This window comes from Micropterus dolomieu, linkage group LG15, assembly GCF_021292245.1.
Source record: "Micropterus dolomieu isolate WLL.071019.BEF.003 ecotype Adirondacks linkage group LG15, ASM2129224v1, whole genome shotgun sequence".
Lineage (NCBI taxonomy): Eukaryota > Metazoa > Chordata > Actinopteri > Centrarchiformes > Centrarchidae > Micropterus > Micropterus dolomieu.
This window is the reverse complement of record NC_060164.1, coordinates 12,069,806-12,083,564: the sequence shown is the minus strand read 5'-3', so window position 1 is coordinate 12,083,564 and position 13,759 is coordinate 12,069,806. Positions and strand designations below refer to the sequence as shown.

General features: G+C 37.5%; 1 protein-coding gene across 1 annotated transcript in view; it reads right to left on the bottom strand.

Annotated features, from left to right (window-relative positions):
- Nucleotides 1-6,170: 6,170 nt before the first annotated feature.
- khdrbs2 (KH domain containing, RNA binding, signal transduction associated 2) overlaps nucleotides 6,171-13,759 on the bottom strand; it is a 62,679-nt gene continuing 55,090 nt past the window's right edge. The window contains exons 7-9 of the mRNA XM_046070803.1: nucleotides 10,365-10,447; nucleotides 9,110-9,168; nucleotides 6,171-7,422 (exon numbers count right to left, since the gene is read on the bottom strand). Coding sequence (XP_045926759.1) covers nucleotides 7,328-7,422; nucleotides 9,110-9,168; nucleotides 10,365-10,447 — 237 coding nt within the window. The 3' untranslated portion in view covers nucleotides 6,171-7,327. The remainder of the gene's footprint in view (nucleotides 7,423-9,109; nucleotides 9,169-10,364; nucleotides 10,448-13,759) is intronic.

Below are 13,759 nucleotides of genomic sequence, written 5' to 3'. Positions count from 1 at the left end.
CCTGGCTGTAGCGTCATATTTAAAGGACAGACATGAGAGTGCTATCCATCTTCTTATCAGTCTGTAATAATATGTAGAACTATTCATGTGACAAGCATGTTGTTATCTGTCTGGATTGATTCTGAGGACGTTTGACAAATGACATTGTGTCCTTGGTGTGTAGTAGTTTGTATATGCAGCGAGCCTTTGAGCCCTGAGTCTGACATTTTGGCTGGGTGTGCATCAAATGCCGCACGGTAATTCCCCTCGATCCACTGGCGGTCTCTTCATGAATCCTCCAGTTATAATCTGTCAACACGCGTCTGACATCCACAGTGACGCTCTGTATGGAGATGAAGCTTTTAGCCAGAGACAATCAGCTCGTCCTTGAGATGGCAATGAAGGAGCTAGACCTCCTCACTCTCACCTCAACCTTTTCAAATGAGCCTTTATTGTCTTGTTAAGAACAAATAGGTGCAATCATTCGAGAAAATAAAGCACTAAGCATGACAGTTGGCACAAAAGAGGGTGCAGCCATCATTTATTTGTTCACACAGCCGTTGACTGAATTAGCAAGTACAGTGTGTTGCATATCTGAGGATGTCTCTCTCTCTCAGCGAGTCTGAACCCATAAGCAGATGGTATCATTACATGACTGCAGAATCTGTTGGTATCAACCCGAGTTGTGCAACCTCTCTAACAAGATGAGGAGATTTCTTGGTGCGAGCTATTTTTCAGAATATTTTTTACAAATACTTTCAAAAAGTGATGGGGACAAAATCAGCCATTTCAAAATGTGGTTTGGACATGTCCCCAGCAACTCCAGTATAAATGACACCTATGAACACGTAGCATAATGCTGCTATGTGCTGTCACCTGGCCTCCATTAATGTAGAAATAGTGAATATGAGCTCCGCTGGCAACATGCTTTTGAGTCTGAGGTCAAGGATATAGTATCCTCAAATGACTTTCCAACAGTCCAACTTATTTGAGGCCCTTTAATGAATGCAACCAACAGTTATTACTTCAAAAACTATAGTTTCACTTGCGTAACTATTGTGAAACAGCTTTGTTTACAGTGAGATGTGAAACATGACCAGCTAGCACAGCTAGTCTTCAAACATTCTGATGGTCCAAAAGAAGAAAAGGAAGTTTTTTTCAGTAAGATTCAGGCTGAAAAATATCAGAAATGTTTTTTGAAATAGAGGGCAACTCAGGTGCAAACACATAGACAAAGATCAATTGTATGTAGGCTTTTATAATAGTGAAAAGTAACAGCTGATACACACAATCACCCCCCTACCTGAGTCATTTGTTAATCCTGCCATCACCTTTTGTGTTTCACCATCTTTCCTCTCCAAGTCCAAATGTATCTCTGTGTGCAATAAATAAAAGTTAATATAAACACAATTTATCCTGATCTTTTCACAGGAACAAATGCATGAGCAAAGAGTGTTCACTAAATAGACTAATGTGTATTCTGTTATGGGTGTTGTGACTGTTGCCAAAGGTGATAAACTTGGCAAACCAACAAAACAAACAGCTGCCTGTGTCTTACTGCGCCCGAGGCTGCAGCCCATGACTGCTTAATGCGCAAGAATCACCGTGGATCCATGTGTGGACTAATGGCAAAGAGATGTGAAGACAGCTGCAAAGTCTTTATAAGCACCTTAGATTCCATTCTTTGTGCAGTGACAACAACAAAAATGTACAATGAGTAATGAGTCTTTTTTTTAAAAAATCCTTTTTGTAATCTGAATGTGAGAGTTTTATCAGCTGCATTCACTTTAAGAAATGCATTAACATCCTTAGCAGGCTTTGGGATTTCAGCTCTTGGCTGGTTTCGAGCTGGCGGCGGGCTTGTTATGAAAATGGATCTGAGAGTGCTTCTGGCAAAGGCTGCATGAACATCACTGGCATACACAGGGTTTCCACCAGCACTGATCACTTCCAGCTCATAGGTGCAAATAAACACGAGAGTTAGTTTTAAGGGACAAGTCACAGAACACACTTTGAAAGTAAAGGAGTTGAAAATAGGGAATTATATTCTCAGACATCAGCAATTATTCAGTTACAGATATGTAAGCATGATATTAGTTAGTGGGATTTTCGCAACAGGGCGGCGTGGTGGTGCCTCACAGCAAGAAGGTCGTGGGTTCAAACCCTGGTTGCCCCAACCTTTCTGTGTGGAGTTTGCATGTTCTCCCCGTGTCGCGTGGGTTCTCTCCGGGTGCTCCGGCTTCCTCCCACCATCCAAAGACATGCAGCCTAGCTTAATTGCTAAGCCTAATAAAATTGTCCTTAGGTGTGGATGTGAGTGTGAGTGGTTGTTTGTCTATGTGTGGCCCTGCGATGGACTGGCGACCTGTCCAGGGTGTACCCCTCCTTTCACCTAATGTAAGCTGAGATTGGCTCCAGCCCCCCGTGACCTTGTACGCAGGATAAGCGGTTGACGATGGATGGAGTTTCGCAACAGCTTCCCTTTTAACAAAACTGAACTTGGGTTGAATCAACAATCATCCATGAATGTCATGAATTCCTCCAATCAGCCATGTCTGAGCTGCTTTACTGCCATTTCCCTCTGAAATGTTACACTGAGCATGCTGCTTTCTTTATATTTATTAATAAATAAATAAATAAATAATAAATAGCATTGCTGTAGCTCATTGCTGATTTTCAGTAAAATATCCTGGGAAAACTGCCGTATACTGTATGAGAATGTGATCTGTCAATGAGGTGCAAAGCGATGACATCTTGTTAATTTTGCATTAAGTTGACATAGCAATTCTTCATGTAACCTCAACAACTAATCCTTTCAAACTCAGTGCTGTGGAAGAACGTAGACAGCTTTATAGTTAGATGCTTCATGGAGAACAACTTGAAATACGTACCAAGCTACTTTCCTGACTGATGAAGGGCTCGAGCATGTCTGATGGCTGAGTACAATCTTCAGTCCTCTGGGAGCAGATTCTCGTGCCTGCTGCTCTGGAAAGAAGCACAAGTACAAGTAGAAAATGCATTTTTGCAAAAAGGCAAAGGGAGCATGATGTTAGTCATGTTGCAGCACTGCAGATTTAGACTAAATCGCAATGAAACTGTCTACTAATTGTACAGTAAAACAGTACAGTATGATTTCAGAAACAAGGTTTTCTGTGCATCATTGTAGAAAAAACTCCACTATATATATCTGTTATTTTTGCCACCATATAAGCACTTTGTACTGTATGTTGTTCTGGCAACTGGCCCACCATTATATAATAGTATATAAAAAAAGAGCGGTGGAGACAAATGGAAACTGCCATGCTTATATCCTAGTTTAAACGCAGTATTTGTTTCATGAAGTTTTGATGAATGTTCTTTCATTTAATCTATAGTTATGTTGTTTCTGCCAAAAAACATAATGTTCCTCCTGTAATTTTGCAGAAAAACAATCTTTTGTTTCACAAACTCAGAATAACTGCAAAGCGGACACAGTTCCTCTTTTGAATCTTTAGACTGTATTAACTACAGAAAAGCCTGTCGTAACAAGCTGCTGCTACAAAAGTCATAAGCTCTACATTTGTAAGTAAGTATTCATGCATTTTAGACTTATAATTATCATGGAAATGATATGTGTGTATTTAAGAAAGGAAATAGCTCAAAATTTTTGCAGTCATGACTACAGCCAAGAGTGATGACAACTTGGCTGGTTTTTGGTAAAAATCAACACACCTGCTATCGTACAGTAAAAACATTAAATAATTTTAGGACTTATCATGGCATCTTTGTGCATATAACAAATGCAAACTCATGACAGATTGCAGCCTTACAGGAGAAATACTGGATATCTTATAACAATTTAGCACCAATATAAACAACTTGTGTCTTGTACATCTCATTTTTGTTCAAAAATTTTAATATGCATTATCAGCACAAGTGTGAAATTAAGGTGTTATGCTTTTGAATACATTTAAAAAAAAAGAATTGCACCTTTAGAAAAAAATGGCAAAAGAAAAACATGAATAATAAAAAAGTCAGCAGGTATCTGTCCATAGGAATTAAGTGTAACTGCATTTGCACAGCTATAAAACTCGGGTTGGAGTGAAAAATACACTCAAATAGGATTTATTACAGAAACAGTAGAAAGGAAAGATGCAAATAACTGGTGCGGAAGTAATACATAATCACATTTGTTTGACAGAAACGAAGGTATGTAATAATAGGTAATATAGGTACAGTAAATATTATTTTCATTTAATTTTAAAATCTACCCAACCACATTGCATGCACATAATTATTTTCAAGACAGCCTCATGTATAGTCACTCCTCTGCTGTTCTACTCATCAGATGATTAATTACTTCTAATCATGTTGCAGCTTTAGTAAGATTTTGTTTCCTTTATCCCTTTTGTTTCCATTACTTTAATTGCATGTCTATGCTTTATTGCATTTTTAATGAGATGTCAGAGAATAAAGCGGTGTACTGTAACACTTGCAGTTAATGTAAATGAGCTTTAATGGTGGATTCATGAGAATGTTGCAGGAAAATTAGGAAGAAGGAAGGAAATTATATTTTAATCCTTCAATAGTGTGCACACAGAGAACCACAAGAAAATGTTACTCTTAATCACAAAACATAAACGAACAAGTTAAAACGAAGTTTTAAAACAAACACTTTAAGATAGGGGGAGGTTTCAGTCTGTTACAAACTGTTGATTCAAAGTACGGATTTAAAGCCTTTTTGCTTTGTTTGAAAAATTAAATCAAACCAGGAGGCCAAACTAGCTTAACCTGCTGTTAATTATGTCTCATTTAAATGTCAAAAGAAAAAATCACTACTGACCACAGATATTTAAAACAAAACTGTAATGTGCACACATGCAATGATCGACTCCTGTGACAATGCAGCTACATTCCTGGTCATTATATCCACTCACCTGTGACATCCCTCTCTGCTTTGACCAAATCACACAATAGTGTTTTTCCTTATCTATAGGGGAAAAACAAAACAATATGATATAGAATATGTCAAACATTATGTGCCATCAATAATTATAGACTGATGGACGGCATGCAATGTAATATGTATGCAATGTTCACAATATATAGCACAGAACAGTCATTATATTCCATCACTGAAAAAAGTAAACCAACTATAAATATCATGAAAGATTATGATGAGTTTTGAGCAAATTTTGGGAATTTATTTATATCACTGGTGTGATGTTTAGATTGCCGGACATTATTTTAGTGTCTTTTATTAAAACTTATTATTTCTTTTATCACAGTTTAGCTAAATTCCTTATTGGCTATTTAGTTAGAGAAGGGATTTTATTTGGCATTAAAAAGGGCAGGTTTACTTTTTTTAAAAGTGGAAGTTAGCATTTAATGATTAAATTAGTGTTATTGTTAGGGTTACCTGCTTAGTGTTTAGTCTTCCTTTCAGTCCCGTGATCTACACTCTTAATGAGAGCCAGGCTTCAGGTGTACTAATCACAAAAGAGAATTCAAATCGCTGAATGGACTTCAGCTTTGATGTTTAAAGTACTGAAAATTGCAGTGCTTATACAGCTTTCTCAGGTTAAATGACAGAAATGCAGAAAGAGGTTAGCAGAGACATTGATGTGTTGCAGATGAAAGACACACTGAGTGTGTTGTTTTTCCACTCAACAGTAACATACTATCAGAGGGTGAATACCAATATGGCCCAGTATGCTCTTCATGAGCCAGCTTCAAACATTGAGCGTATTTAAGGCATTATTATGAGAATATATTAGGACTTCTTACCTCTTAACTCCGTATCATTCTCAGTGTCAATCAGTGTCTGTTTATTGATGTAAAACTTCAGAGAATGATTAAGAAAAAAATGTATTAGTCTATATAAGAAAGTGATCAAAGATTCAAGGACGATTGAGCAAGAATATGAATTATTTAACAAATGTGTCATTTGGAGACAGGACAGGTTGGTGGGCGTTCTTTATTAAATGAGTTAGCCGTTACCTGAAAGCAAATGTTAAATGGGCTCGGTGTCAGTGATGTTAACAGACTGCAGAAACATTACCAATTTATAGCTCCATAGCCACCTATTTAGAGAGTCTTACACATTGTGTTGAGGTTTATGTTGTTTTTATTAAATACTTTATGTACAAATACAGATTACACACAGAACAAAGCACGCATTATAAATCACACAATGTATATTGCTGATTGTTTTCAACCCAAACAAAAAGAAGTTTTGCATTACGATTACGATCTCACATCTTATATAATTTAAAGTCACAATATAACTTAGGCTAACTTTAGTCTGTGGTATCAACTCCATGAACTTTTACCATTAAGTCATCATATTGCAGTCAGTTATGGGGCAACGTGAGGACTGATTTAGATTTCTGAACATTAAACCTTTTCATAAGAAACGTCCAGGTCACTTTGTATAGAGGCCTTCAAATCTGGAAAAGGTCTGGTTTCCATCTGCTGCCTTCAATGGAGTTTATGAGGTCATTTGTGTTCAGAGCAATACGTGGTTCTAGATCTGTTACCGTGATAATGATTTTTGCATACCAAGTTGAAGCCAAAGTTGGAATCAAACAGGAAGTGGAGCTTCTGCATACCAACATTGATCTTCAAGAGACAAAGTAACCATAAACCCGCTCTTGATTTACTTTTACTAAGCCAAATAATTAGTACATTTGTGAAAATGTATTTTTTTAGTTTTCTTTCTCCAAATCTGACAACTTCAGTGATGACCCACAGGACCGCAAAATACTGTATATCTAACGAAGCAACAGAGGAACAATCAGTGCAGTTAGGTGTACTGCAAGTAAGACAACACAGCTATGATTGGTCAACATACACGCTACATGTCTCTCGGTCAAGTCACGGCAAGAAACCATGACTCTCTTTTTTTCTGGCATTACAGGGGCGCGCCAGGAAACCTTGATAATCACTGCATGAAAGGCAATACATGGAAACCAATTTGTCAAACTCTTTGCCATAACATGAAAAAGTATGCAGTTTAATGTTAAAAATCCGAAAGCACTATTTTTTGGGGTGGGTGGTGGGTAGAGGTGAAATGAAGGGAATTTAAACAGCCAATTTTAAGAACAACCTTCCTATACATGGGTGACTGTAGATGAATGTCTCTTTTCATTTCCTCTGTATTTTTCAAAAAAAAATCTCTTTACCTTTATGAATAAAGCAGTCATAATACTGCAATAATGTTAAAGTTTGTGGATTTAAGTGCTTTTTGTTTTTTTTTTATTTCAGTTTCTGAAGGAGACAAACAAAAAAGCAAATGTTACAACTTTTTATGCGGAATTAAAAAATATATAAACAGTTTGAAATAGGAGGTCACAGATCTGGAGCACCTTCAGTATCTACCATAGGGATGCTTTCTGTAGCCCCCTCTCGTCAGCCGTAAAATTGGGGCTTTGAGAATGGGACGGGTAGTCGTCCACTCCTCCTCTGCAAAAACAGTTAAAAACACGTTGTAGAAAGCTGATGCATTCACTGTGCCGAGAGAGTTCATGTTACAAAGTCAAACTGTGAGCTCAGGTACGGTATACTGTCACAATCCATTTAACCAAAGACAAGAAAATTCAAGCGAGCAAATCCTATCCCAGGTACTACAGAGGCTTCTTTCCACAGAAAATTAAATTCATAAGCTCTTTGCCCTCTCTTAGACCAATACTGAGATCTGACTGTCAGCAGCGCCTGCCTTAGAGCCAAATTACATAAAGATGGCCACCTCGGTTGCATGGCACATTGCACTGCTTCTAAATAAGAAAAGTGTTTATGGAGCAGAAAATCAAATCATTGCCCCCGTGGTTTTGGTTTGGTCTGACCTCAACACCCCAGTGCACAATTCATTGTGTTGAAAATGAATGAGCCTGCACACCCGCTGTGGCAACCGGCTTATCGCTGCTGTCGTGCTACAACCTTGTAAGTCTACGGTTGGTGATTTAAAAATTTTTTTGCCTAAATTTAAAGCTTTACATGTTTTACTTAATGGTTAGATGTAATGAATTGAAGATTATTTTGCTTAAATCCTTGTGAAATAAAAGAAGAAATAAAGCAACTGGAGTTTTGGAGATACAAGTTTTTTTTTTTACTGGACAGCAGTGTTGTGTGCACAGCAGAGGTAACAAAGCAGATAGTAACAGCTTTTCTGTAATACGCCAATGAGGGCACATCTCCAAAAGGCAAAACAGTCCACCTTTAGAACGGGCATCGGTTAGCCCCCTGAGCTTCCACTGGCACATTTACTGTTCTAGTCAAATGCAGCTTGTAGCCAGGAAGGTAGGAGGGGTGATGCATGCAGGATCGACTCCCTGGGTGAGGATGATTAGAAGTGGGCTGGAACCACAAGGCTTTTCCCTTTGTTTCTCTGCTGTGAAACATCTTTTAAATATCAGTGAAGCAGCAGCCAGGATTCTGTGGCCAAGAAGACTTTTTCTTCTTGTCAGAAATTCATTTAAATACAGGATGCTTCTTAAAATGTTTGTTTTTAAAATATTATACTGTGTAGAAAAGGAGGAAAGGTTTGACTTATTACCTTTAACAATAGAGGTAAATTACTGAAATATTACTGACTTTAAATCAAGTACAAGGATAGCGCTGGAAAACATTTCAAGAGAGGAGTTGTTCTCACCCACTGACTGGGTTGTAGATATTGCTGTGACAGAAATTGGTACTATTGGTATTACTGATATTGTACAACCTAATGCTGGACTTTCCTAAGTAGTGTGTAGAGCTGCAACTAGCAGTTATTTTTCATCATCGAATAATCTACCAATTATTTTCTGGATAAACTGGACCAACAGTCCAAAAGCCAAAAATGTTGAATTTACAAGGATGCAAAACAGAGAAAATCATCACATTCTCACAACTGAGATGCCAGAGTCAGAGACTGTTTGGCATTTTTGCTTGAAAAAGGACTTAAATGATGAATCAGTTATCAAGGTGTCAAATTATTTTCTATGAATTGATTTATATCAAATATTTGTTTCAGCTCTAATAGTGTGATTATGATGATTGCACTACTGTTACATCAAACAATTTACAGTAGAGAAAGAAAGGATAACACATGAAAAAGAGTTTGAGTGATATTTGCAGCAATGATGATCGGCTCACAAAAATAAGCTGTGCTTACCATAGTTGCTGTAGGATTCATCACAGGTTCCATGTCCATATTCATAATATTCTGAAATGCTAAATCAGACAGAGTGGAAAAATCAGTCAAAATAAAGAACAACAAGCTGTATTTGTTCATAATTTTTGTATAATAAGGAACGATAGGGAAATATTTTGCTTGGGTAAAAAATACATTATATATAATAGTTTGGTTGGCATTATTCTGTATATTTTTCTTTTGTTGACAAATACCATGAAGAAAAACAAAACCAACAATGTGTTATTCTGTATATGTTTTGCCCCTGTGCTTTAGAGTGTCTGTGACAGAAAAATTGGTGCGGCAGATTTTACAAATTATATGCCCCTTTCATTTAAAGGAGACCTATTATACTGTTTTTCCAGTCCTATATTGTAGTTCTGTGACTCCTGTATGGCAGCTTTGCATGATTTAAAATTTAAATAAAATAATTCTCTGTCTTGGCTTCAATGGCTCTTCATGTAGGCCTTCATTTCAGCCTCTGTCTGAAACAAGCTGTAGATGCTCCTGTCTCTTTAAGGCCTCCCCTCTTAAAGCCATCTGTCTTCTGATTGGCATTGGAAGCATGTTACCAGGCTGTTGTTGTCGCCGAGCGGTACAGGCAGACTGAGCGTTGCTATGTGGAGTAAATGACCATATATGGAACACGGGCTCTGTTTAGCTCAGTATGTCGTAGAACGGAGCCGTTAGTAGAAAAACAGAGTGATCAGAACAGGAGGACATCTGAGGTTTTGGCTCATAGGGATTTCCTTTAAGTACTTTTACTTCATTATTTGAAGCTTTGACAAGGTTTAACATGAACACCCAACATTGTAACATTGTAGATAAGTCATAAAATATGGAAAAGCCTAATAGGTCTCCTTTAAAACTTTCCTTAAGAAGCGGGTATTCATCTCTCATAGTACTCTCCATTTCACTCTCTTTCTCTCACTCACTGAGGCGCGTGCAGCTCTATCTATAGGCTACACACTGAACAGTGCAATAGGTTGTGATAAGGTAAAGAAAACATACAAGGTAATTCATTGTTTAGCCTAAATGTCATGACACAACAAAGTCATTAAGTAGAGGTCTTTATTATTTATTATTGGTGAACATATGTATTGAAATGTACAGCAGTGATGACCCATAAGACAGCTGCTCACAGTGGACCTTTCACATTCTGTATTATAAGTCACAGTAGACAGATGGTGATTTTTTCTTTTTTTGCATTATGCATTTGCATGTGTGTAAATATCACCTCTTCGACTGATTGCTGTAGTTGTCATCATAGGCTTCGTAGCTCTCGTCATCATATTCTCCACCATACCCATCGTCGTAGCCCTGTGAGAAATTCAAAAAGCGTTAAAGTTGACTTGTCTCCTCATCTCTATCCAGTCTGACTGGTTAGAGATGAATATGAAAAGAATCAATACTTTGTTCTACGGGCAAAGTCCAAGTACTTTGTGTCCATAATAGGAGAGGAAACAGGAAAAATTAATGTCCAACAGAGATTATTGATCAAAGGTTTGCAGGGGAACGTGTCTCAGTGGTGGAGCCTAATGGACACCTTGTGAGTCTTAAACTGCAATATGGATCTCAACTATTGATAAGTAGCTACTCAACAAACAACCACAAAAAGCCAGCAACAAACAACTACACTCATGTTCAATAACAATAAAGTAGCTGAACAGCCTGCAGCTCACAGTAAATACTTCCTAAATGTATGTACAGCTGTGTAGATGATTTGTCTCTGCTCCATTGTAAGTATTGGAAACCACATAAAAAAAAATAAAAGAGTCCATTCTGTGGCTGTAAAGCTGGTAAAGCACCTATATATTAGGTTTGTTTATTTCTAATAAACACATGGCACTACTGTCCTCTTCCAGCATAGAGGAAAGATCATTCTGCGAAAGGCAAGCCTGTGTTTGCCAAGGAAACTGACAGTTTCAGTATTGCATTTTAGGATGACAATATGCAATGTAATGTAATTATGACGTGACAAAAGGTTTCAACATGTAGTTTTTAAAATGTCCGCAGAGAAAAGGATAATCATATAGCAAATCTCTTTGTTGACTGTTTTTTCCCCTCAGTCTGTTAATCAAGTGAGTGACTGTTTACATCCACAGGGGACTCTGTTATCAACCCAGTTATGCAAGTAACCTGGTTTTGGAACAATTCAAGTAAACATTATAACTCGGTTAGAAGAAGAAACCACACAGGGGCGGGCTAAGCTTCTAATATGAAGTACTCTAATATTAAGTTGGTTACTGTGGCCTGTAAACATCTCACTTCTCTCACTTTTTTGTCATCTGCATAAACCATCCAATGTTCACAAAATATCATAAATTCATCAATTCTTTCCCATGTATTAAACACTGAGAAGATCAATGCACCTTTTTATTTATTTTATTTTATTTTTTACTGCTGGTGGACTCAAGGGTGTCATTGCGACATGTCCCCCTCACTTTTCAAAATCCTATTTTGGCCATCTCACTTTTACAGTTTCAGTTGATTTACTCCTATAGGCTCTCTAAACACAACAACATCCTTTAAACTGTTATGCGTCAAATGCACATATATTGTACACCACAACTGTCCATCTGCCAAAACCCAGATCAGAGAAGAGATGAGCTGATGAAATGTTTAAACACTCATCAGAGTTGCTTTCAATTATCCCTGTGCAATTAAGTTTTATGAGCAGAAGCAAGTGTTTGTTGTCCTGGGTTTTGCCTCACAGGCAACTTTCAGGCTGCCCTTTCTCCTTAGAGGAAGTTTTTGCCATTGTACGCTCAGATTTCTATCAAGGAAACTAGAACTGGTTATAGGTTAGTTCATTGAGAAGCAGCAATTTATATATTTACAAAACATTTCTAATTTTCATACAATGGAAAGCACAGTAACCAATTTCATCATTATTTGTTATTTGCTACATTGACAGAAATGTATATAAATGCAGGAAACAGCAAAAAACTCTTGATTCCTTTGCTTAGTCCCCACTTCTGAAACCAAACCTACGCTGTTTGTGTGGACTGATCTATCTGAAGAAAGTACTCCACATAATATTCTGTTAAATGGTTTATTCATGACAACAGGGAAAATCAATCTCAGCCGATCAAAGGTTCATGTAAACAGCTTAACCTGAATAACACCTTTACTGGAGTAAGACCAAGGTGTGTGCAGAACAGTAAACCTAGCTATTGTCTGCTCTAATCGTTTGATCAAGCTCTAGCATGATGCATACAAGTGTTCAGCTCCTTTTTGGGACACGTTTTAAATCAGCAGAAATAAAATGTGTTGAAAGCTTCAGTGAAGCTGGTTTATACCAGACGTGGTCTCAACAGCTCATTATTGCTCCATGTCTGCCTGTAACAATAGAGTGATATCAAGCTGCTTTCAGTGTGGCTGATTTTGGTAACGCTTTGGTGACACAAAAGCAGACACATCAGTGTGAAGGACATCAAGTGCAGCGACACAAATGAAATTACATTTAACACACTCACACACTGACTCCTGTCGGTTAATGCTGATTCAAACAGCGCTGGTTCCTCTGTGGTTTTATTTGTGAGAACATGAATTTGACTAAATTAAAGTTAGGGATTATGTCAGGGATTAAGTTGTTCAGGGGATCCAATACTTCTCCTTTTCTTGCATGAGTCTTTCCCCCACAATGGCAGAGTCAGAGACCTGCATATCTCAGTAATTGACTGTTTTGTTAGCAATCCCGTATGACAAATCACCTCGCACTGGACCATAAATGTAAAGCAATCAGTGGATTAATTTCAGTCAAATGTATTATATAAATAACCCTTCAGTTATGATAAAGAATTACAGGAATGAGAAGTCATGTAAATCTTCGTCATGTTCTTATATATTTATTAAAAGGGTACATTTTTACTGTAATAATATTTGTGTGGCCTTTAGAACATATAAAATGTCAGTGTTCTTAGTGCATTATATGTGCAAAATAAATAACAAAATAAATTATAAAGATGGTGAATAACCCAGCATATTGTTTGCAGCTGTTTGTTTACTCGAAAGATGTGTGTTGCTCAGCTCACCAGGAGGAGCATATCCATAAAGTTATTTCAGTGTCATGCTGCTGTTTACATTTTCTAACACAGCAGTTGTCCGGTTTATGCTTTTTCATCTAGAAAATGTTACTTTTAAAATATAATGCTAATTTTATACTACTTTCAATTTTCTTGACTAAAGTTTTTGGGAAGCTGTTGACTTTTATTTTAAAGTTTTAAAATCTAAAAGCTTTTAGATCCAAGTAAACTTGTATGAGAATGAAGTGGTAATATAAATAACTGGGTGTAAGTCAAGGTTAATTTACATTGCTAAACCCCTCACCCTGAGCAACGATTTTCCAATCCTAACTTAGCAAATGTAACGTCTCGGGTTACGTATGTAACCCTGGTTCCCCGAGAAGGGGAACGAGACACTGCATCGGTTACGACACCTCTAGACGTAGCAGGTCTGAACGTGAATGAAATCACTCCAATCCTATTGGTTTGTTGCTAGAACGGTAAGGTGTGACGGAATAACCGGAGGAGTATAAAGCACACCTGTACACACTCATCATTAGCTTAAACTATGAAGCAGGCACTTCAGGCGGGGAGAGAGGTGCGGCGGGCCGACGCAGTGTCTCGT